This window comes from Myxocyprinus asiaticus, chromosome 46 (genome assembly GCF_019703515.2).
Source record: "Myxocyprinus asiaticus isolate MX2 ecotype Aquarium Trade chromosome 46, UBuf_Myxa_2, whole genome shotgun sequence".
NCBI lineage: Eukaryota > Metazoa > Chordata > Actinopteri > Cypriniformes > Catostomidae > Myxocyprinus > Myxocyprinus asiaticus.
The window spans coordinates 2,618,723-2,642,542 of record NC_059389.1 but is presented as its reverse complement, the minus strand read 5'-3'; the positions used below and the strand labels follow the sequence as shown (position 1 = coordinate 2,642,542).

The window sequence follows — 23,820 nt, the reverse complement described above, 5'->3', positions numbered from 1 at the left end:
GCCTTTTAATGTGTTTTCATATCGGGAAATAATTTTTGCTGTGTGTGATGTTGGAATGCTTTGAGAAAATTCCTGTTAGGATTCTTTAGGATTGGTTGCGATTGATGATTTTTAAAAAGCTCAAATATAAGATCATTTTGATTTGCTTAACATTATTGGTCTCTACATAATTCCCAAACTTCCATTTGGATTATTTCATAGCATGACTTTAATATTATTCTAAAATGTGGAAAATGTTCATTATAAAGAATAGGTAGGTGTGTCCAAACTTTTGACTGGTAGTGTACATGCACATATGGATTAAAGTCTTATTAAAGGAAATCATGCATCTCTTCTGCAAATATTGAATGCATTTTACTAGATGCATTCAACTGTAATATTTGATTTAAATACGTTTTATAAATCTAGTCATGCGGTTATTATGAATGGGACATTTGGAAACCTTCATTGTTGTTTGGATCATATGCAAGATTCATTTAATTCATTTATTTAGATGTGATTAGACTATTTGATCCATGTAGGAATGTTAGAGGCTAAAGAACGTTGTTTTGGATGAGTGGCGTGTATAAGGGTGAAAATGTCCTTAAAGCTACAGCACTGTAAAACAAATGTTGTCAGATGATATAAAAATGTGCTTTCTGAGTTAACTGGTTTTGTTCAATCCATACTAATATTTAATATGACTGAATCAATCTAATGGAAGTGATTTTTCTAAGGTCAGGCCAACACTTACAGTGTTATGGAGGATCTAAAAGTCTTTCATTGTAAATCTGTTCTGTGTTGATAAATGTAAGTGTTCTGTGTTAAAGATGAATGGAAGAGAATTTCATTTGGCCACTGAGTGGCAGAGAAGTTCAGTTAGACTTATAGAAACAGTGTGTGTGTGTGTGTGTGTGTGTGTGTGTGTGTGTGTGTGTGATAAATCAAGTTACAGTACTTTGGTTTTACACCGGTTCATCATTTCAACCTGTCCACCTGTTCTAAACACTTTACAGTACAATATGTTTCTCGTTTTGCAATTGTAATTGATTATGTGTCTTCTAAAACAAAAAGTAGGGAGTTAAAAGAGCTAGTTGTCACACTATTTGAGCGTTACTATACCTATGTTTTTGCAAAATGATTTTTACGTGACTCATTGTACGTAATGCGACAGTTTCCTGGTGAAATGAACACTAGAGGCGCTACAACAACAACGACTTTTATTCACTTTCACGAGTAAAACAGCAGTTTATCAGTTCATAAACGCTTACTTTTTCCTTTAAGTACATGTAGAAACCATTTGTGTGACCATTTGTATTAGCATCCTATCCAAAGTGAACTTGAATCAAGTTAAAAACAACAAAGAGCAACACCTTTGACTGGCAGTTATAAATGTAATATCCAAGCTAGTCTCTTTTCCTAATAATTCCTTCCAAAACCCTTGTTCGAATCCCTCTTTGTTAAATGACCTCCAGACAAAGTGCTTAATTTTGCAGTCGGAAACCCCAAGCTGAAATTTTAAAATAGATGTGGCTTTTTGTTGCCGTTTAAGTGGGAAAGTCTATGTATAGCGTTGGTTTGCACGTCACGAATGACACCACTGTTTGGGTTTACATTTTACCATCTTTAGCAAATTTGATACATTTTGTGGAACTATGGGTTTTAAATAGAGTATAAAAAGGAAAAACGTGGTTTATTCTTTATATATGGACACGTTTGACTCTTTGAGGAAGTTTGAGGGTAATGAAGTGAAGGTCGTGGTACATTTAGAAGCATTAAGGATTCGCTCTCACAGAGGAAATCTACCTCATTTGAACACTTCTCAATATTGTGTTAAATTCTTGGTTTGCAACTTTGCAAATCTGTTGCTTTTCCAATTTGAACCAGTATTTAGAAGGAAAGTTTGGTTTATAACACTGAAATGCAGGACTGTAACTGATATTTAGAATAGTGGCAGATAAATATGCGGTTTTTCAATGAAAAATTCAAGTTTTATATTTGGTCCCTTCCAATCTTCTCAAATGTATCATAAAACAATACAGTTTTGACACGTCAGAGACAGCAGCTTCATTTGTTGTGTAAAATAAAACCACATTAAAATTCTTTTTCAAACCCGCAACCCTGAAACTCAAAACCTCCTAAAATCGCCATCATAGCTGCATAAATATTTAACCTCTGACACTCTTTGTTCATTTTAGACAATGATAAACAAGTTATATTCATGAAGAATATCAATTCAGTAATCCATATTTAAAAGAAAAAAAATCACACATAAGACTTCTTAACATCTCGATTGTTTCTTCTAGACAGCAATGAGATTAAATGGAGACCAAACTGAGACTTTTGCATTTCTCAGATGTTCCTCTTGACAAAAAATTATCTCAGTAATCTCACATGTGTCTGCTCTAGAGTTGTGCTCAGATTTGCCGAGATAAAAAAGCCTAAGAGCTCAATATGAACATTTCTCATAAAATTCTCCCAAGAGCAAATGACCCGATCTACTCTTTCCAAATTCATTTTATAGACTCGTACTTAATAGTTGTCTCATTTGTGTCTATTTTTATTTCTTCCGATGTATTTCAGGAGAAACATCTGAAATATTGATTAAGTACATAAATGAAAAATCCATTACGTCTCCTGAGCAATGAAAGAGCAACATCTAGTCTTAACAAATTGGAGTTTACAGGTATAAATGGGTCCATAAATGTCACATTTCCTCTTATTTTGAACGTTTGGGCATGTATAGTTTGTGGTTTGTGAGTTTTTGTCAAGCGCCTGGTGCCAGTTCACCCATGTTGGTAGTTTGGAGTTTGTTTTAGCTGGATTTGTTTTAAGTAGAACGGACCGGGTGATACTTCATGCCAAGAGCACAGGGAACATTTATTTTCTTGTGTTTAAAAGTAGAGTGCCTTTACTCATCCTGCGGATTATTTATTCGTCATTTACCAGGAAATCCTACTCATGTTTGAAATCATCCTTGCAGGACTGAACTGATTTATTTTGTCATATTTTATATGGACCACAGTTAAACTTACATTTGGAGCTATTTAAGTGTACATTTAAGTTGTATGACAGAGGATGAAGCACTATGTGTTACTTGTGTGGTCAACAGTGTTGGGGAAGCTACTTTGAAGCTACTGATGATTTAAAGTAGTTAAACTACAACTAAAATTGATCTGTGCTTTGAAACCGAAATTCGAAACATTGCCCCAATGGCCAAAGCGGTAACTGTTGTTGGGCGCATGTGCATCTGTGAGCTCCATTTTCCCAATTAGGTATAGCTGCAGGCCGGAGACCTCCAAATGGGGGCGGAATCTCCAATTGAGGGTGGGGTTACTCCAGAAGGGGGCGGAGTTATTCCAAAAGGGGGTTATGCCAACTCCAAAAGGGGGCGTCACTTCCACTAACGGTTAAGGTTAGGGAAATGGTTAAGTAAGGGGCTCACTATATCTTTAATGGTGGTTTTGGAGCAATGCCTGCAGCTATACACTTTTCTGGGTGAAATGTCCACTGAGGGGCGCTAAAAGCGAGTTGCGAAGCGAGTTGTTTTCAGCTGTACAGGTTGTAAAACAGTGAAGAGGAATGTGTATTTTATCAAATTTACCCCCTACCCAAACCCTAAACCTTAACCTAATCATCTGTGGAGTAAAAATTTAATGTTAAAGGTAAAAAATGCAACCTCCGAATCACGCTCATCACTGATTGTGCGAACCTGATTACTTACTGGTTTTAACGCAGGATCTGAACCCAGGTCTCCCACGCTGTTGACACAACATGCTTCTGGTCGCGCAACACGCAAATTTAAACATGCCGGAACTGATGCAAAAATGTCTGATAGGGGATGACGCTTGGCATAATGTGGTTGATCCTAGTGTACCGGAGCAATCGTTAACAACATGCCGACTTCCCGTGTGATCGCGTTGTTTAAAAAAGTAGTTTGCTATCCGTAAATGTTTAAATGCTCAGGGGGAATTCACTAAACAGATGCGCCACTTTTGCGTGTGGTATTTTAGCTAACCACCCACAATTTAGTTTAACCAGCGCAATCAGCACTGAAATCACATTGCGTCTTGAGTATTTCAATGAGGTCATTGTCATTCCTTTTCGTGCAAACATGCCTCCTTTCGGTGTAAATTAGGCTTATTATAGATAGGACTTCAATTGCAAAAATGCCTTGTGCAATTTAGATCACGCTATTACCGCTGGATGAAAGCAGGCAGTAAAATATTTTTTTATATACAAGAAAAGTTTGTGTGCATTTTCTATCGATCATATGAGCAGTAATTCATCAAATAATAATCAAATGATGCAGAAGAGTGTTATAACCTGGCATATATCCAGATACATGGTGTGGTCAAGCGTACTTTCGGCATGTTAAAAAGATGATTCAGGTGTTTGGATCACAGTAGTGCTTTTATAAAATTATAAGCTTCACATTTCTGCCTTTAAACCCTCTAAAGATTGGCCCCATCCATTTCCATTGTAAGTGTCTCACTGGAACCTCCATTTCTGCTTTTTTTAAACAAAAGGAGGGACTCATAAAAATGTTTTTTGTGGTAATCAGCATTATGCCACAAATGCTGTCGAATGAGCTTAACTTGTATTGAACCCAGAATATTCCTTTAAGTATCAATTTAGTCTCTAAAATCTGCCAACAGACACAAACTATCGTTGACAGTAAGACTATTGAGTTATGAAATTCATGTGCGTAGTGTAGCTCATCATTTGCTCTTGAAAGAATTTGATGAGAATGTTTGAGTTCTTATTGAGATCTCTGACTTTTGATTGCTGATTTTGGTACCTCTGCAAATCTGTGCACAGTTTGAAACTTTGTTGAGATCTCTTCTTAAAAGACACTTTCCTTTTAATCTCATTGGTGTCTTTGAGAAACAAGTCATTAAAGACATTAAAGAGATATCATATAATGGGCTCTGAAGAATACTGTCTATATTCAACTTGTTTAACCAGAAACAACGTCACTCAGTTCTTTATGACTGTGGATGAGCAAGACACCCATAATAAGAGGTTTTAAATCAAGTCCAAATAAATAAAAAGGGCTTGGAACGTTTCAATTGTTTCTAGAGAAGACCATGTTCTGTAACACAATCTAATTTATGTAGCTATGAAAAAACATTTGGAAACGATTCATGTTCACACTACACAAGCATCTTCTCTGTGTTTTGTTGATTTTATTGGTTGTTTGTGCATGCATATTTGCATATATTTGAGGAATCAAATAATCCATTTAAGTTTGAAAACATCCGCTTTTGTTTTCCGAAGTATGTGACTATGGAGAGCATTTTCGTAAGTCTCCATCCAGTGTGGATGTGAGGCGTAAACGTAGCGAAATCAATGCATTAGTGTGGACGTGGCCTTAGAATTTGGTTAAAACGAGCTACCTATCTGCTGAGCGAGAGATTTGGCAGCAAAACATTATTGTACTGGTGTCGTCTCTCAACAATTGTGCCTTCTAATCATGACTGTGTCTTACCTAATGCCACAGCACAAGGTTCGGATCGCTTCAAGGAAACACAGCATTGTGCCCGTCTATTAATGTGTGGCTCAATGCTTGTTTGTCTTTGTTGAAGGTTTCAAATATACATACACTTTTAGCTGCTTGCGCCTCGCAAACTGAAACAGTACGCCGCGATTATATGCAGAAACAAGAGATGTTTCTTAAACAGAGCGAGAGAGAGAGAGAGGGAGAGGTCTCCGTTGCACATGTGGTTTTGTATTTAAGAGTAATTCTTAAGCCTTTGTGGACATGGAAACACAACCAGACAAGACATTCTGCGTTTTGTTCCACACAGTTCCTGAAGGGAATCTATAAGTTGCAAATATTCTCCCCACGACACCAACTCCTGTGTCCTTTTTCTGCTGATACACACATTGCCTGTTGCGACTTGCCTGCCCTGCAGTAGAGTCGTCCGCAGTCGGCGACGTCATTCTTCAAAGTTGGCATGCGTCTCCCTGTGCTTTTGCTGTCTCTGACATGTTTGAAAGACACATTTCTGAGTGGGTTCAATGCTCGTAAACACAGAAGCCCTCTTGTATAGCAGCGCGGGTTTGTACAAACACAGAGAGCCGAAAATACTCAGTGTGCATGTTAAAGAGATTGTTAAGTGCTGTATCAACACATAAAGCCATTTGATGAGAGATACAATGTGCTTACTGTATATGACAGAGTTTGTGTGGCCACAGTTGCATGAAAATATGGCTTGATGATCAAAACAACAATATCTTATCTTTATAATCAGTAAGACACATCATTCTTGTTTGTTTATTCTGTCATGTTCAGTTATGATCAGTTATGTTATGGTCTATTCTATTCAGTTGTGTTGCTCTATTTGATGCTATTAAATTGATTCAATTTTATTCTACTCTGAAGTTAGGTGTTGCTTGATCCTGTTGTACTATTCAAATCAACTCTATTCTAATCTATTCCATTTTGTACTTTTCTTTTGTTCTATTCTATTCATGTTCTGTTATGTTGTTTATTTTATTGTATTTAATTACAGTCTGTTTATACAATTCTATTATGTTCACATTCTATTCTATTTGATTATGTTCCTCTATTCTATTCTATTCATGTTCAATTATATTGTTCTGTACTATTCTATTTATTCTGTATATTTAAATGTTGTTTATTCTATTCTGTTCCATTCTATTCTATTCCTTTATTGTATTATTTTCTATTATTTTCCATTATTCTATTCTATTCATGTTCAGTTGTATTGTTCTGTACTTTTATATTCATTCTGTAGGATTTAATTCCGTTCACTCTGTTCTATTCTATTCTATTGTGTCCAGTTATTAAATTCTATTGCATTAGTTTCTGTTATTTTATTCGACTATATTCTTTTCTATTCACGTTCAATTATATTGTTCTGTACTATTTTATTGATTCTGTTATATTTAACTATGTTCTGTTAATACAATTCTAATATGTTCACATTCTATTCTATAACATTCTATTATATTCCATTATATCCAGCTATTCTGTTAATTTTCCATTATTTTATTCTATTCATGTTCAATTATATTGTTATGTATTGTTTTATTTATTATGTTGTATTTAATTCTCTTTATTCTATTCTGTCCAGTTATTCAATTCCTTTCTGTTATCTTCCATGATTCAATTCTATTCTATTCTTGTTCAATTATATTGTTCTGTTCTGTTTTATTTATTCTGTTGTATTTTAATTCTATTTTATTCCATCCATCCATCCATGTTCTATAGCTGCTTGTCCTATGTAGGGTCGCGGGTAGTGCTAGAGCTTATGCCAACTGTCTCGGGCCGAAGGCAGGGAAACACCCTGGACAGGTGGCCAGTCCATCACTGGGCTAACACACACTGATATACACATTCACACTCTAACTCACACCTATGGGCAATTTACAGTCTCCAATTCTCAGTTCTATTCTTCACTTTTATTTTCCATTATTCTATTCTATTCATGTTCAGTTGTACTGTTCTGTTCTTTTTTTTGTTTTGTTTATTCTGTTGGATTAATTCTGTTCACTCTATTCTATTGTATTCTGTCCAATTATTCAATTCTATTACATTATTTTCTGTTATTTTATTCTACTATATTCTTTTCTATTCACATTCAATTATATTGTTCTGTACTATTTTATTGATTCTGTTATATTTAACTATGTTCTGTTTATACAATTCTAATATGTTCACACCCTATTCATTAACATTCTATTCTCTTCCATTATTTTATTCTATTCATGATCAGTTGTATTGTTCTGTTCTATTCTATTTATTCTGTGATATTTTAATTCTGTTTATTCTATTCTATTCCATTCCATTCTATTCTCCTCTTTTATTTTCCATTATTCTATTCTATTCTATTCTGTTCTGTACGTTTTTATTTACTTTGTTGGATTAATTCTGTTCACTCTATTCTGTTCTGTCCAGTTATTCATTTCTATTACATTATTTTCTGTTATTCTATTCTATTCTATTCTATTCTATTCTATTCTATTCATGCTCAATTGTTCTGTACTATTTGATTGATTCTGTTATATTTAACTATGTTCTATTTATAAAATTGTAATATGTTCACATTCTATTCTATTCTATTCCATTATATCCAGTTATTCTGTTATTTTCTATAATTTTCCATTATTTTATTCTATTCATGTTCAATTATATAGTTATGTATTGCTTTATTTATTCTGATGTATTTAATTCTCTTCATTCTATTCTGTCCAATTATTCAATTCTTTTCTATTATCTTTATTATCCATTATTCTATTCTATTCTATTCTAGTCATGTTCATGTATATTGTTCTGTTCTATATTTATTCTATTTTATTTAAATCTGTTCTGTTCTAGTTTACTCTACAGTTATGTGTTGGTCTATTGTGTTTATACAATTCTATAACGTTCACGTTCTATTCTGTTCTTTTTCCGTTCTTTTCCGTTATTCTATTCTATTCTCAGTAGTGTTCAGATCTTAGTAGAAACAGTGGCAATACTAGGAAGTGAGCAATCTTTTTTCAAGGACAGAAATTACTAATTTCATTTCTGAAATTCTTTATTTGCTCTTCATTTAATGTCATTGTTGTCTAGGAGAATCAGTTGAGATATTAAAAAGATCTCTGTGTTTTTTCTTTCCTACTGGTACTGTTAAAGTTGTGACAGTAATTTACACACTTTAATGTTTATAGACAGAGTGTCATAAGCTGTTCGCCATACTCTGTGAAGTCATGTTTATTTGATGTACATAGAATGTCTTCAGTTTACAGATTCAACTGTGTTTACTAGTTTGTTTCTCTTCTGTCCTCCAGGGCTCTTTCCTCTGTGGTGGCCCTCGGTGCCAACATCATCTGCAATAAGATCCCCGGTCTCGCCCCCCGCCAGCGCGCCATCTGTCAGAGTCGACCTGATGCCATCATCGTGATCGGAGAGGGGGCACAGCTGGGCATCAACGAATGCCAGTACCAATTCCGATATGGCCGCTGGAACTGTTCAGCGCTGGGTGAACGCACAGTCTTCGGGCAAGAGCTGCGAGTAGGTCAGTCGTTGGCAAACATCTTTGGCACGATTGCTTTGTTTTGGGGGTGGTGACGTTGAAGATTAAATGTCTGGACAAAGTTTGGTTGCAGAATAAATTATCAAAGGTGATAAATATGCCTATGAATAGTGTGGCATTTGTAACCAAAATGTCAGTATAAAGTCCAATGTTGCCTTCAAGTGATTTCTGTTTAAGTGCACTTTAAATAACTGTTTAAAAGCAAATTAGCAATCAGATAAAAGACAATTTCTGCAAAGAAAAGAGTCATTTATTCCAATCGATGTTGCTCAGGACAATCTTTAGGCTTTTGGGAAGCCTAACAATTTTTCATTACATTCTTTTAGTCAAGCCGTTTTAATTTTTGTGATTGCAGTTCTGAATGAACACAACTGAATGAGTCTCATATAAATACTGCTCTTATTACACAGGATACAATCTTCTTACCGTGACAAAAGCACTTAATTCTTTTTAGAAACGGGCAGACGTAGTGATATGAAAGACAGCTCTCTCTCTCTATGCTGTGGTTAACACAAACCAAACCCTGGTTACACACGAAATGCCACACGGATCACACTCTCACATACTTGACCCTTAGCTGATTGCAAAAGCGTTTTTGTATTGGTGTTTTGACTGATGTTGCATTGATTTAATAGTCTAACTGATGGCCTGCTCTGTTTGCCGAATCCAGCCCTGTTATTTTGATCACAAATTGGCCGCACACATACCACGTTAGAAACATTGCTCTGGCTTTTAGATGCTATCAGCTACAGTTTGCTGCAAAAACATCTTAATACCACAGGCTATGTTTGGAATAGCTTATAAAATGTTCTGAGTGGTTGTTAGCGTATTACTCTGCATTTGCCAAAGTGTTTTTTTTTTTTTCCAGAGTGGTTTTTAGTGTGTTATTAAAGACTATTTAACCTGAGATGAATTACTTGTATGAAAATGAATGGGAGAAACTGGAACACGCAATATGGCAGATGTAGAAAAGGAAGTTCCGCCTTGCAGGTAAAAGAGCCAATCATCTTTCAGATACAGTCAACTCGAGAACATGCATGCATTTTCTCGTGTGATCTGAGCTTAAGAAATACAAATTATGATACTATTGTTGACAGATTTAACTGCTAATTTGAAATATGTTCTTTAATTGTAAACTTGACCAACCGTTTTGCCGATTTTGGTCTTTCCCCAATAAAGTTGGTAGAAGTTGTACTTTTCTGCTGCTTGTGTTATTGGAAATAGCTGCCCGGGAGCGTTCTCAAGAAGGCCCCTGAGTGGACTGATTTGAGAGGGCTTTAGGGTGCTTTCACACTTGGTTTGATTGCTTGGACCAAACCCAAGTTTGTTTCCTCCCCCCTCCCCCTGCCCCCGCTGGTCTCTGTTCACATCATATTTTTTGGGTCTGAACCGCGGTCCGATTATGCCATCAACGTGAGTACAAGTGGCAGCTGTTTACCACTGTATCTAGGTAACAACTCGAGAAGATGTCACTGTGTTAAGTGAAGTATTAAAGTTTGTCTTTTTGGATTTACCATGAAAACTTGCCATGCACAGAACGACACTTGTGTTCGTCTCCCGCGGATGCATTGAATGTGCATTGATGTGATGAATATTAGCGTTTGTCCGCCGCTAGCCCACGGATGCGCTGCAAGAGATGTGAAGAATGTGAGCTGCTCTCTGAAGGCGGTGTATTTGGACACAAGCAGGTATGAGAAATGCATTTTAGTCGCAAATTAAGACGCAATTTAACGTCATCACAAACAGTTCACTTCCGCGATTTGGTACGATTGTGTTCATATCAGCAGAGAACCGTACTGAAGTTCACATGAACCGTACCTCAGACCACCTTTTCAAGCGGACATGGGTGCGGTTCGCGGGGTGTGCACCTGAGTTCGGAAAACAGTGTTCACATTATCTAAACGAACCCAACTTTGACGTCATTCGACCCCGGATATGCACCAAAAGTGCAAGTGTGAAAGCACCCTTAGTGTTACTCTGCATTTGTTAAGGTGTTTCGAGTGGTTGTTTGCATGTTACTCTGCCGTTTCTGAGCCTTCTGAGTGGTTCCCTTAATAAAATCGAGAGTTCTGGCAAACTTGCTGCAAAATTGCCACAAAATCACCACTCATTAGTTTCACATGCAAATGAGCTTTATGCCAAACTCTTAATTGTCACCAAAGCAAACATTTGCGGTGAATTGCAACCTCATTTGCATGTGAAAATAATGAGTGGGAAATTTGCGGCAAGTTTGTCAGAACTCTAAATTTTTTGTAAGGGTTGTAAGCTTCTGAAGCGATCGGAGTGGTTGTTATCATGTTTCTCTGCAGTTTCTGAGGTGTTCTGACTGGTTGTTAGCATGTTTCTCTGTTTTTAGAGGTTGTTAGCATGTTACCCTGCAGTTTCTGAGGTGTTCTGAGTGGTTGTTAGCATGTTTCTCTGCAGTTTCTGTGGTGTTCTGAGTGGTTGTTAGCATGTTACTATGCAGCATGTGAGGCTTTCTGACTGGTTGTTAGCATGTTTCTATGTTCTGAGTGGTTGTTAGCATGTTTTTCTGCAGTTTCTGTGGCGTTCTGAGTGGCTGTTAGCATGTTTCACTGTTTTGAGAGGTTGTTAGCATGTTACCCTGCAGTTTCTGAGGTATTCTGACTGGTTGTTAGCATGTTTCTATGTTCTGAGTGGTTGTTAGGATGTTTCTCTGCAGTTTCTTTGGGTTCTGAGTGTTTGTTAGCATGTTTCTCTGTTTTGAGAGGTTGTTAGCATGTTACCCTGCAGTTTCTCAGGTGTTCTGAGTGGTTGTTAGCATGTTACCCTGCAGTTTCTCAGCTGTTCTGAGTGGTTGTTAGCATGTTACTCTGCAGTTTCTCAGGTGTTCTGAGTGCTTGTTAGTATGTTTTTCTGTTCTGAGTGGCTTTCTGTGCACTTGTGTACAGACCTCCCAGATTTAATAAGGAATTCATCCAACAATTTTTGGAATTTCTCTCTGGACTGGTGTTTCGTGGTGACAGACTCCTGATTCTTGGGGATTTTAATATTCATGCTGTCCACCAAAACCTCTGGTAAATGAATTTATCTGAGTCTTTAAATTTTGTACGACATATCACTGGTCCTACTCACAATATGGGTCATCCATTAGATCCTGTGATATCTTATGGTCTTTCTGTATCCAACTTAGAGGTCTTAAATATTGGCATTTCTGACCATTATTAAATAATGTTTGAGTCTGTCTCTACTTGTCCTCTCCCTACTTTTTCTCAGCCCTTACGTCACTCCTGGTCCATTCACTCGTCTACTGCCGGTCTTTTTTCAGAATTTTATCTAACGCATTTCACAGATGATGTCTTAGCTGGACTCGACACTGAATCATTGATTGAAGCTTTTAATAAATCTTGTACTTTTACACTTGATAATGTCACTCTGCTCAAGCCAAGGAGAATTAAGGGTGTTTCACAGCCTTGGTTAAATGACGTCACCGGTGCTCTCAGACAAGAATGCAGAAAAGCTGAGTGCAAGTGGAAAAGAGACAAGCATCAGGTCTCTTATGACATTTTAAAGGAGTGTTTAACTAACCATCAGAGAGCTGTGAAGGAAGTGAAACCTATGTTTTTCTCTACATTAATCTCTGATAACGCAAATCGACCAAAAGTATTGTTCAAAACAATTGATTCTATTTTAAGCCCAACTAGAAATGCTTTTCTGGACACCACTCAAGAGACCTGTGAAACATTTTTAAACTTCTTTACTCACAAAATTGAGCAGATTAAAGGTGCGATTGTACATTCACAGTTTGGTCAACCACTAATTCCTTCCCTGTCCAGCTCCCTGACTCACTTTGAATCAGTTTCGTCAGCACAGTTAGCAGATGTAGTCTCCAAGATGAAGTGTTCCAGTTACAAGCTGGATATTCTTTCTCCGCACCTTCTTAAAGAAGTTTTCATGACTATCGTTTCCAGTGTGACAGCTATAATTAACAGCTCATTAGCAAGTGGAGTTGTTCCAAGTAGTTTTAAACATGCAGTCCTACATCCTTTGTTAAAAAACCTTTTTTGGATCCGGCAATACACAACAATTACAGACTAATCTCCAAACTGCCTTTTATTTCCAAGATTTTGGAGAGAGTTGTTTATTTGCAGCTCTACTCCTATCTTTTACGAAAACATTTTAGATACATTTCAGTCTGGTTTCAGACCCTTGCACAGCACTGAATCTGAATTGTTGAAGGTCACTAATGATATTTTACTCACCATGGATTCAGGTTCACCCATCGTCTTAGTTTTATTAGATCTCAGTGCCGAGTTCGACACTATCGACCATAATATTCTTCTCAATCGTCTAGAATGTATGGTTGGCATCCAGGGTATGGCCCTCCAGTGATTTTCCTCCTATCTAAAAGAAAGGACATTCTCTGTAAATTTTGGTAATTTTTCTTCTACGTCGGCTCAATTACAGTGTGGTGTCCCTCAAGGGTCGATTTTAGGACCCTTGTTATTTTCTTTGTATATGCTTCCTCTGAGCTCTGTTTTACAGAAGTACAGCATATCATATCACTGTTATGCTGACGATTCCCAATTTTATTTCCCAGTGAGTGTAGACAAGAAGTGTTCATTTGATAATGTCCTAAATTGCTTCAAAGATATTAAACATTGGCTAGCAAACAATTTCTTACAATTAAATGAAAACAAAACCGAAGTTCTGATTTTAGGTTCCTCCATGACCTCCTTACCTGGCCTGGTTGCCCAGTTATGTCCTCTGTCATCAAATGTACAAGATCATGTGAGGAGTCTTGAAGTGATTTTAGGCTCCTCGTTGCTATTACAATAAGCAGATCAGTGCTGTTGTCAAGGGTAGCTTTTACCACCTGAGATCTATCACTAAAATAAAAATATTTCTTTCCCATAAAGACTTGGAAATTGTGATCCACTCACTTATTACATCAAGGTTAGACTATTGTAACTCATTGTACATTGGTCTACCCCAAACTGCGTTATCCCGCCTACAGGTAGTTCAAAACGCAGCAGCTAGGCTTTTAACAGGGTCAAGAAAGAGGGATCAAATTTCCCCGGTTTTAGCATCTCTACACTGGCTTCCTGTGAAATTCAGGGTCCATTTTAAAATTCTGATTTTTGTCTACAAGGCACTATCTGGTCTTGTGCCTGTTCTACACTCTTACTCCCTCACCAGAGCACTCAGGTCTTCTGATCAGCTTCTATTGAGGGTTCCTTGTTGCCACTATAGATCTAAGGGTGACCGTGCCTTTTCTGTTATAGATCCTACTCTATTGTCTCCCTTTTAATGTGAGGTCAGCTTCATCATTAGCCATTTTTAAAATTTATTTTAAAAACATATTTTTATTCTGTAGCTTTTGAATAGATCATTGAATAATTTGAAATGGATAAATACATGATGTTGTATTTAAATATTTTTATTTATTTTATGATTTATATTTAACTTTAAATCAATCTGTTTTTATATCGCTCTGTCATTTTGTTTGTTTGATCTGTAAAGCACTCTGGGTCAACTTCTGTAGTTTTTAAATGTGCTCCATAAATAAATAAAAGTTGACTTGACTGCAGTTTCTGAGGCATTCTGTGTGGTTGTTAGCATGTTTCTCTGTTCTGAGTGGTTGTTAGCATGTTTCTCAGCAGTTTCTGAGGCGTTCTGAGTGGTTGTTAGCATGTTTCTAAGCAGTTTTTGAGGTGTTCTGAGTGGTTGTTAGCATGTTTCTCAGTTCTGAGTTGTTGTTAGCATGTTCCTCTGTTCTGAGAGGTTGTTAGCATGTTTCTCAGCAGTTTCTGAGGTGTTCTGTGTGGTAGTTAGCATGTTTCTCTGTTCTGAGTGGTTGTTAGCATGTTACTCTGCAGTTTCTAAGGTGTTCTGAGTGGTTGTTAGCATGTTTCTCTGTTCTGAGTGGTTGTTAGCATGTTACTCTGCAGTTTTTCAGGTGTTCTGAGTGGATGTCAGCATGTTACTCTACAGTTTTTCAGGTGTTCTGAGTGGTTGTTAGCATGTTACTCTGCAATTTCTGAGGCATTCTGAGTGGTTGTTAGTATGTTTCTCTGCAGTTTCTGAGGCGTTCTGAGTGGTTGTTAGCATGTTACTCTGTTCTGAGTGGTTGTTAGCATGTTACTCTTCAGTTTCTGAGGTGTTCTGAGTGGTTGTTAGCATGTTACTCTGTTCTGAGTGGTTGTTAGCATGTTACTCTGCAGTTTCTGAAGCGTTCTGAGTGGTTGTTAGCATGTTTCTCTGCAGTTTCTCAGCTGCTCTGAGTGGTTGTTGGAATGTTACTCTGCAGTTTCACAGGTGTTCTGAGTGGTTGTTAGCATGTTACTCTGTTCTGAGTGGTTGTTAGCATGTTACTCTGCAGTTTCTCAGGTGTTCTGAGTAGTTGTTGGAATGTTACTCTGCAGTTTCACAGGTGTTCTGAGTGGTTGTTAGCATGTTACTCTGCAGTTTCTCGGGTGTTCTGATTGGTTGTTAGCATGTTACTCTGCAGTTTGGCATTCTGAGTGGTTGTTAGCATGTTTCTCTGCAGTTTTTCAGGCATTCAGAGTTGATGCTAGCATGTTACTCTGTTCTGAGTGGTTGTTAGCATGTTACTCTGCTGTTTCAGAGGCATTCTGAGTGGTTGTTAGCATGTTACTCTGCAGTTTCTGAGGCATTCTGAGTGGTTGTTAGCATGTTTCTCTGCAGTTTCTCAGGTGTGCTGAGTGGTTGTTAGCATGTCACTCTGCAGTTTCTCAGGTGTTCTGAGTGGTTGTTAGTATATTTGTCTGTTCTGAGTGGTTGTTAGCATGTTACTCTGCAGTTTCTCAGGTGTTCTATGTGGTTGTTATCATGTTAGTCTGCAGTTTCTTGGGTGTTCTGAGTGGTTGTTAGCATGTTACTCTGCAGTTTCTCAGGTGTTCTGAGTAGTTGTTAGCATGTTACTCTGCAGTTTCTCAGGTGTTCTGAGTAGTTGTTAGCATGTTACTCTGCAGTTTCTGAGGCATTCAGAGTTGTTGATAGCACTTAGTGGTTGTTAGCATGTTTCTCTGCAGTTTCTCATGTGTTCTGAGTGGTTGTTAGTATGTTACTCTGCAGTTTGGCGTTCTGAGTGGTTGTTAGCATGTTACTCTGCAGTTTCTCAGTTGTTCTGAGTGATTGTTAGCATGTTTCTCTGCAGTTTCTTAGGTGTTCTGAGTGGTTGTTAGCATGTTACTCTGCAGTTTGGCATTCTGAGTGGTTGTTAGCATGTTATTCTGTAGTTTCTGAGGCCTTCTGAGTGGTTGTTAGCATGTTCCTCTGCAGTTTCTCAGTTGTGCTGAGTGGCTATTAGCATGTTACTCTGCAGTTTCTCAGGTGTTCTGAGTGGTTGTTAGCATGTTACTCTGCAGTTTGGCATTCTGAGTGGTTGTTAGCATGTTATTCAGCAGTTTCTGAGGCCTTCTGAGTGGTTGTTAGCATGTTTCTCTGCAGTTTCTCAGTTGTGCTGAGTGGCTATTAGCATGTTACTCTGCAGTTTCTCAGGTGTTCTGAGTGGTTGTTAGCATGTTACTCTGCAATTTCTCAGGTGTTCTGAGTGGTTGTTTGCATGTTACTCTGTTCTGATTGGTTGTTAGCATGTTACTCTGAAGTTTCTGAGTCATTCTGAATGGTTGTTAGCATGTTACTCTACAGTAATTCAGGTGTTCTGAGGGGTTGTTAGCATGTTATTCTGCAGTTTCTCAGGTGTTCTGAGTGGTTGTTAGTATGTTTCTCTGTTCTGAGTGGTTGTTTGCATGTTACTCTGCAGTTTCTCAGGTGTTCTGAATGGTTGTTAGCATGTTACTCTGCAGTTTCTCAGTTGTTCTGAATTGTTGTTAGCATGTTTCTCTGCAGTTTCTCAGGTGTTCTGAATGGTTGTTAGCATGTTACTCTGCAGTTTGGCATTCTGAGTGGTTGTTAGCATGTTATTCTGCAGTTTCTCATGTATTCTGAGTGGTTGTTAGCATGTTACTCTGCAGTTTCTCAGGTGTTCTGAGTGGTTGTTAGCATGTTACACTGCAGTTTCTCAGGTGTTCTGAGTAGTTGTTAGCATGTTACTCTGCAGTTTCTGAGGCATTCAGAGTTGTTGATAGCACTTAGTGGTTGTTAGCATGTTTCTCTGCAGTTTCTCAGGTGTTCTGAGTGGTTGTTAGTATGTTACTCTGCAGTTTGGCATTCTGAGTGGTTGTTAGCATGTTACTCTGCAGTTTCTCAGTTGTTCTGAGTGATTGTTAGCATGTTTCTCTGCAGTTTCTCAGGTGTTCTGAGTGGTTGTTAGCATGTTACTCTGCAGTTTGGCATTCTGAGTGGTTGTTAGCATGTTATTCTGTAGTTTCTGAGGCCTTCTGAGTGGTTGTTAGCATGTTCCTCTGCAGTTTCTCAGTTGTGCTGAGTGGCTATTAGCATGTTACTCTGCAGTTTCTCAGGTGTTCTGAGTGGTTGTTAGCATGTTACTCTGCAGTTTGGCATTCTGAGTGGTTGTTAGCATGTTATTCAGCAGTTTCTGAGGCCTTCTGAGTGGTTGTTAGCATGTTTCTCTGCAGTTTCTCAGTTGTGCTGAGTGGCTATTAGCATGTTACTCTGCAGTTTCTCAGGTGTTCTGAGTGGTTGTTAGCATGTTACTCTGCAATTTCTCAGGTGTTCTGAGTGGTTGTTAGCATGTTACTCTGTTCTGATTGGTTGTTAGCATGTTACTCTGAAGTTTCTGAGTCATTCTGAATGGTTGTTAGCATGTTACTCTACAGTAATTCAGGTGTTCTGAGGGGTTGTTAGCATGTTATTCTGCAGTTTCTCAGGTGTTCTGAGTGGTTGTTAGTATGTTTCTCTGTTCTGAGTGGTTGTTTGCATGTTACTCTGCAGTTTCTCAGGTGTTCTGAATGGTTGTTAGCATGTTACTCTGCAGTTTCTCAGTTGTTCTGAATTGTTGTTAGCATGTTTCTCTGCAGTTTCTCAGGTGTTCTGAATGGTTGTTAGCATGTTACTCTGCAGTTTGGCATTCTGAGTGGTTGTTAGCATGTTATTCTGCAGTTTCTCATGTATTCTGAGTGGTTGTTAGCATGTTACTCTGCAGTTTCTCAGGTGTTCTGAGTGGTTGTTAGCATGTTACACTGCAGTTTCTCAGGTGTTCTGAGTGGTTGTTAGCATGTTGCTCTGCAGTTTGGCATTCTGAGTGGTTGTTAGCATGTTTCTCTGTTCTGAGTGGTTGTTAGCATGTTACTCTGCAGTTTCTCAGGTGTTCTGAGTAGTTGTTAGCATGTTACTCTGCAGTTTCTCAGGTGTTCTGAGTGTTTGTTAGCATGTTACTCTGCAGTTTCTCAGGTGTTCTGAGTGGTTGTTAGCATGTTACTCTGCAGTTTGGCATTCTGAGTGGTTGTTAGCATGTTTCTCTGTTCTGAGTGTTTGTTAGCATGTTACTCTGCAGTTTCTCGGGTGTTCTGAGTAGTTGTTAGCATGTTACTCTGCAGTTTCTCAGGTGTTCTGAGTGTTTGTTTGTTACTCTGCAGTTGCAAGGTGTTTTAAATTGGTTGTTAGCAAGTTACTCTGCAGTTGCTGTATTTTTCATATCCACAGCACAAACAGCACCATTTTAAGTGCTGATTTTAATATTTAAGGTTAGATGTTTGTTTAAATCAACCCTAAATGAGCAATAGTGATGCTTATGCTAGCAAACACTATATAAATGAAATTGTGAGAAAACTGACCATCTTAGCAACACATTAAAGACCATTCCACAACAGTTCTATTTTCTCTATCTCTTGCTCTCTCTTTCTCTCTCTCTCATTCCCTTGTATTTATACAGTGGAAATGAGCTACAACTGGGCAAACATTTACATTTTCATGGCTTTTGTGTCAAGTGGCATTCCTAAGTGGGTTGCAGGGTGCGCTGCTCTTTTACGCTGTCATTTACACATTTCCTCTCATTTAAAAGTGTTTTGTTGCTGTTAAAATGCGGTCAGGCTGCGACATGACTCCAAGTGCTGTGTAAACGTTCATTCCTCTGGCCTCCACAAAATACATCACAGTTTGTGTGAAATTTTACACTTCTTTGGTGGATCTTTGAACTTTGCTTATGGTTTTGTTTGCTGCAGTCCATATACAAAATAAGGAGTCATGAAATTTTCATTTTGGCATATTTATGAACTATTTTTATTAGATTTTGCACGGTATTACTATATTCTAATGCAATTATACATGGAGAAAAAGTGAAATTACAGGATTTTTGTCAGTGTACTGTACATTGTACATACACCGATCAGCCACAACATTAAAACCACCTGCCTAATATTGTGTAGATCCCCCTCGTGCCGCCAAAACAGCGCCAACCCGCATCTCAGAATAGCATTCTGACACACTATTCTTCTCATCACAATTGTACAGAGTGGTTATCTGAGTTACCGTAGACTTTGTCAGTTCGAAGCAGTCTGGCCATTCTCTGTTGACCTCTCTCATCAACAAGGCGTTTCCATCCACAGAACTGCTGCTCACTGGATGTTTTTTGTTTTTGGCGCCATTCTGAGTAAATTCTAGAGACTTCTGTTTGTGAAAATCCCAGGAGATCAGCAGTTACAGAAATACTCAAACCAGCCCGTCTGGCACCAACAATCATCCATTTGATTATCTAATCAGCCAATCGTGTGGCAGCAGTGCAGTGCATAAAATCATACAGATACGGATCAGGAGCTTCAGTTAATGTTCACATCAACCATCAGATTTGGAGCGTGGCATGATTGTTGGTGCCAAACGGGCTGGTTTGAGTATTTCTTTAACTGCTGATCTCCTGGGATTTTCACACACAACAGTCTCTAGAATTTACTCAGAATGGCGCCAAAAACAAAAAACATCCAGTGAGTGTCAGTTCTGTGGATGGAAACGCCTTGTTGATGAGAGAGGTCAACAGAGAATGGCCAGACTGCTTCGAACTGACAAAGTCTACGGTAACTCAGATAACCACTCTGTACAACTGTGATGAGAAGAATATCATGTCTGAATGCTATTCTGAGATGCGGGTTGACGCTGTTTTGGTGGCACGAGGGGGACCTACACAATATAAGGCAGGTGGTTTTAATGTTGTGGCTGATCAGTGTATGTGTAATACGGTTATTAAAGGGATAAGCTCCCTTTAAACATGGCACTCTTGCATGAGACGCTGAAAAACAGCAAGACAAAGCGCAATGGTCAAAGAAGTCCGTTTAGCAAATGTTAAATAGAAACTAATAGAAAAACATCAAGGACGGACACAATGCATTCGGTGTAAACAGCCCCTTACATTTATATGTTTCTCTGTTCTGAGTGGTTGTTAGCATGTTTCTCTGTTCTGAGTGGTTCTGAGTGGTTGTTAGCATGTTTCTCAGCAGTTTCTGATGCATTCTGAGTGGTTGTTAGCATGTTCTCTGTTTTGAGTGGTTGTTAGCATGTTACTCTGCAGTTTCTGAGGCGTTCTGAGTGGTTGTTAGCACGTTTCTCTGCAGTTTCTCAGGTGTTCTGAGTGGTTGTTAGTATGCTACTCTGCAGTTTCTGAGGCATTCTGGAGGGCATTTCCCATACAACAACGTAACGCACTGCTTAACCACCGTTGTAGAAATTAACTAGCTAGTCATGACTGTTTCCCGAAACCGTAGTAACTATGTCGCACATCCATCGTTCAAACCACATTGGTTGAACTGTCATTAATGACGTTACTTAATGGGTGGAGGAAGAACTTATGCAAATATCAAATTACAATAGCTTATTTGCACGTACCCCAGAAAGCCGTTTAATGCGAGGAAACTGCTGAAGATACGAAAGCGGCTTGCATTTTGTAATGTGACAGATGCATTGCGTTACAATAGTGGGGTTTCCCTTTACATCAGACGGTGTTCCCCTGATGCATTTGAGCATATGCACATGAGCACTCTTCAAAAACATATTAATGCCTCTTTTGCGTTAACATAAACACATAAAAGCCATGTTCTCCATCAGAAACCATTTGTGATACAGCGCTTTCTCTTTAATCCCTTAAATGGCTGCACTCGTGTTTACATGTCATTTCAGAACGCCGCTTTTGGCAAAACCCCAGAATAAATCGTTTTCTTAAATGCATGTAAACGTGGTCAGAGTCTTGACAGAATGAAAGATATAGAAGCCTCCATGATGTAAAATGATGTTCACACAGCAAACTAATAACGAACTATGCTTCTAACCACAGGTAAAGATCTGTAGTTCTAGGGTTTCCACCCGTCCTGGATTTTCCTGGATCATCCTGGTTTTTGGCCATTCAGGAAGCAAAATGTCCCAGAATTTCTATATTTTCCCGACGCACGTAAAATGAGTCTGATGAGCATTTTAGCACAAGGCCATGAACGCAGGGTAATGATTTCTCTGCGCTGCATGCTCTGCGCGTGGCCGCGCTCAAGAGCCGCAAGCCTAAATTGTATGCTCTGTCTAAAAAACAGCAGAAACAGAGTATCGATCAAATAAAACACGAGACTGTTTGCCTGCAGTTTCTGAGGTGTTCTGAGTGGTTGTTAGCATGTTACTACATTCTTCCGTGGATCTCAAAAGAAGATTGTGTTGATTACTCAGTCACCATTCAATTTCACTGTGTGACTAACGTTCTGCATAACATCTCATACAGGTCATACGGGTTTGAAACAATATGAGGGTGAGTAAATGATTACAGAATTGTTATTTTTGGGCAAACTATTTCTTCTTAAAAGCAAGAAAAACTGACAAGTTTTGGTAGCTACGTTGTATTTTGACGTGTACAGTGCTCTTGGCTTGGTTTTCGATATTGCTTGCTTGTGATGTGGACCGTTTTTGCAATAAAAAGGTTTTTGAAAGTTAGTTTTGTATGGTCTAGTGGTAAATCACATTAAAACTAAAGTTTTAGGCTCTTTTCAGAAGCTAAATATGAGGATGAAGTCTATTCCAAGAATATTTTAATCCATTCATAATGTACTGTATGAAACTCCTCTTGCCCGGAGACTCCAGTATTGTAAATCTTCCAAATTGTAACCACTAAATTGTTCCTGCTCGTAAGAACCCCGACTACAAGCGTCGGAGTGGCCAGTAGATTCCGTTGTTTTCGAAGAGATGACGATCACCAAACCACAGAGTTAATTTTCTCTCTCTCTCTCTGGTCAGTTTGGATACGTTTGGCTATAGAACGTCTGGCTGTTCTCTGTGGCGCACATTAATAGCCGGGCTATTGAGTATTTCAGAGCCTCTAAAGAATTGATTCGAGGAAGGATTCTATTTCAGTGAAAAAACAGGCCAAATGGGATCGTCATTTTCAGAAACAGTCTGTAAATAAATATCTACAGAACACAGAAAGGGCTCATCTTAAATACTAGCAGAACAGATGAATGTGGTGATGATCAGAAGTGAGCTCTTTTCTAAAACATAGTGAGGAATTTTCAATTTTGGGTAAAGTAGCCTATCCCTGAAAGCGATCAAAGGTGCTGTCCCAACACAACGGCTGTCTCAAAAGGTAGAAGATAAAATGCATTATGACAAGCTCAAGTTCATCCAAGATAGTGGCCAGAGTGAGAGAGACTTATTTCATTAAGTTCTGAAAAGTATTGATACAAATAATTCAATCTAATTCAAGTCGACTATATCATGCAACATTTTGTATTTTTATGTCTGTTAGAGTATATTGTAGTGTGCTTTTTTTTTTGGTCATTTTTGGAGCTCGACAGTCCTGCTCACACTGAATTTTATTTTTTTTATTTTTTTGTGATGAAGTAAATATAGCAGTATTTCTACACTGAATAAGGAAGTTTAAACATGATCTTGAAAATATTAAGTAAATTCTACATTTTTACTCGGTTCAAACATGCAGCCTAAAAATGAATGCTTTAGCTCATAAGTAAATATTATTCACGATTTTTTGTTATCTTTACAATGCGTCATCATGTGTCAATCTTAAAGTAGAAAACCTTGTCATATTTATTTGCTAATTTCAGTCAATTTCACAGGTAAATAAAATAAGTACATTTTACTTAAGTTTTCGAAGTGATTCCAGCATGCACTGGGCTTGAATAATTAAAGAGCTTGCATGGTTTCACTGGTTTAGTGTTGATTTTGTTGTTACGTTTGATGACTTCTTGTTTCAAGTTCATTTCTACTCAAAATTTCCCGTTCATGATCATACGAATCATGTTTATACATACTGTATATTCATGTTTATACGGATAGTTCAAAATGAGAAATGTTTTTAAGTACCATGTACATCAGATTTGTAGTTACTGTATTAACTGAAAATAAGTTACATTTATTCACTTCATGAAATTATGTCATGAAGTTTAGTAGATTTTACTTAATTTTATACCATTAAAATTTACGTATAAAAACTGTGCATAAACTTGCTAAATAAAATTAAGTAAATCTTACTAGTCATTTTTTTAGGTGCACAGCATGCTTTGATTGAATGCAAATGAGCAGCTCAGAGACCTTTTTTGAAAGGTAAAAACTGAGAATATCTGTGTTTTTAGTGGGCTTAAGTGTTTATTGAGTGTGTACACAGTGAAGATATTTGCATGCATTTAAAGGTGCTGACAGAAGTAAGCATTCACTCACTCGCTCGCTCACACACCTTTTCCTTGCGCGGCTTATGTCATCTAGGTGATTCATTGCGTTCACGTGAAAGGAGTTTGTCGCCAGTTTCAGAGAAATATTAGCAGAGTTCAACCTCTCCTGCCCTTCCTCATTTCAAACACACATTGCTCTCGGGCAGGTAAGCCTCTTAAGCGTGTGAAGAATTCTCTGTTCTTCCCCAAAACCACACTAAAAGCCCTGGAGGAGATTAATGTAGCCTGTCAGAGCGTGCCGA

General features: G+C 38.0%; 1 protein-coding gene across 2 annotated transcripts in view; it reads left to right on the top strand.

Moving 5' to 3' along the window:
• wnt7bb (wingless-type MMTV integration site family, member 7Bb) overlaps positions 1 to 23,820 on the top strand; it is a 58,535-nt gene that overhangs the window by 5,488 nt on the left and 29,227 nt on the right. For both annotated transcript variants that reach the window (XM_051690005.1, XM_051690006.1), the window contains exon 2: positions 8,782 to 9,008. In XM_051690005.1, the coding sequence (XP_051545965.1) occupies positions 8,782 to 9,008 (227 nt within the window). The remainder of the gene's footprint in view (positions 1 to 8,781; positions 9,009 to 23,820) is intronic.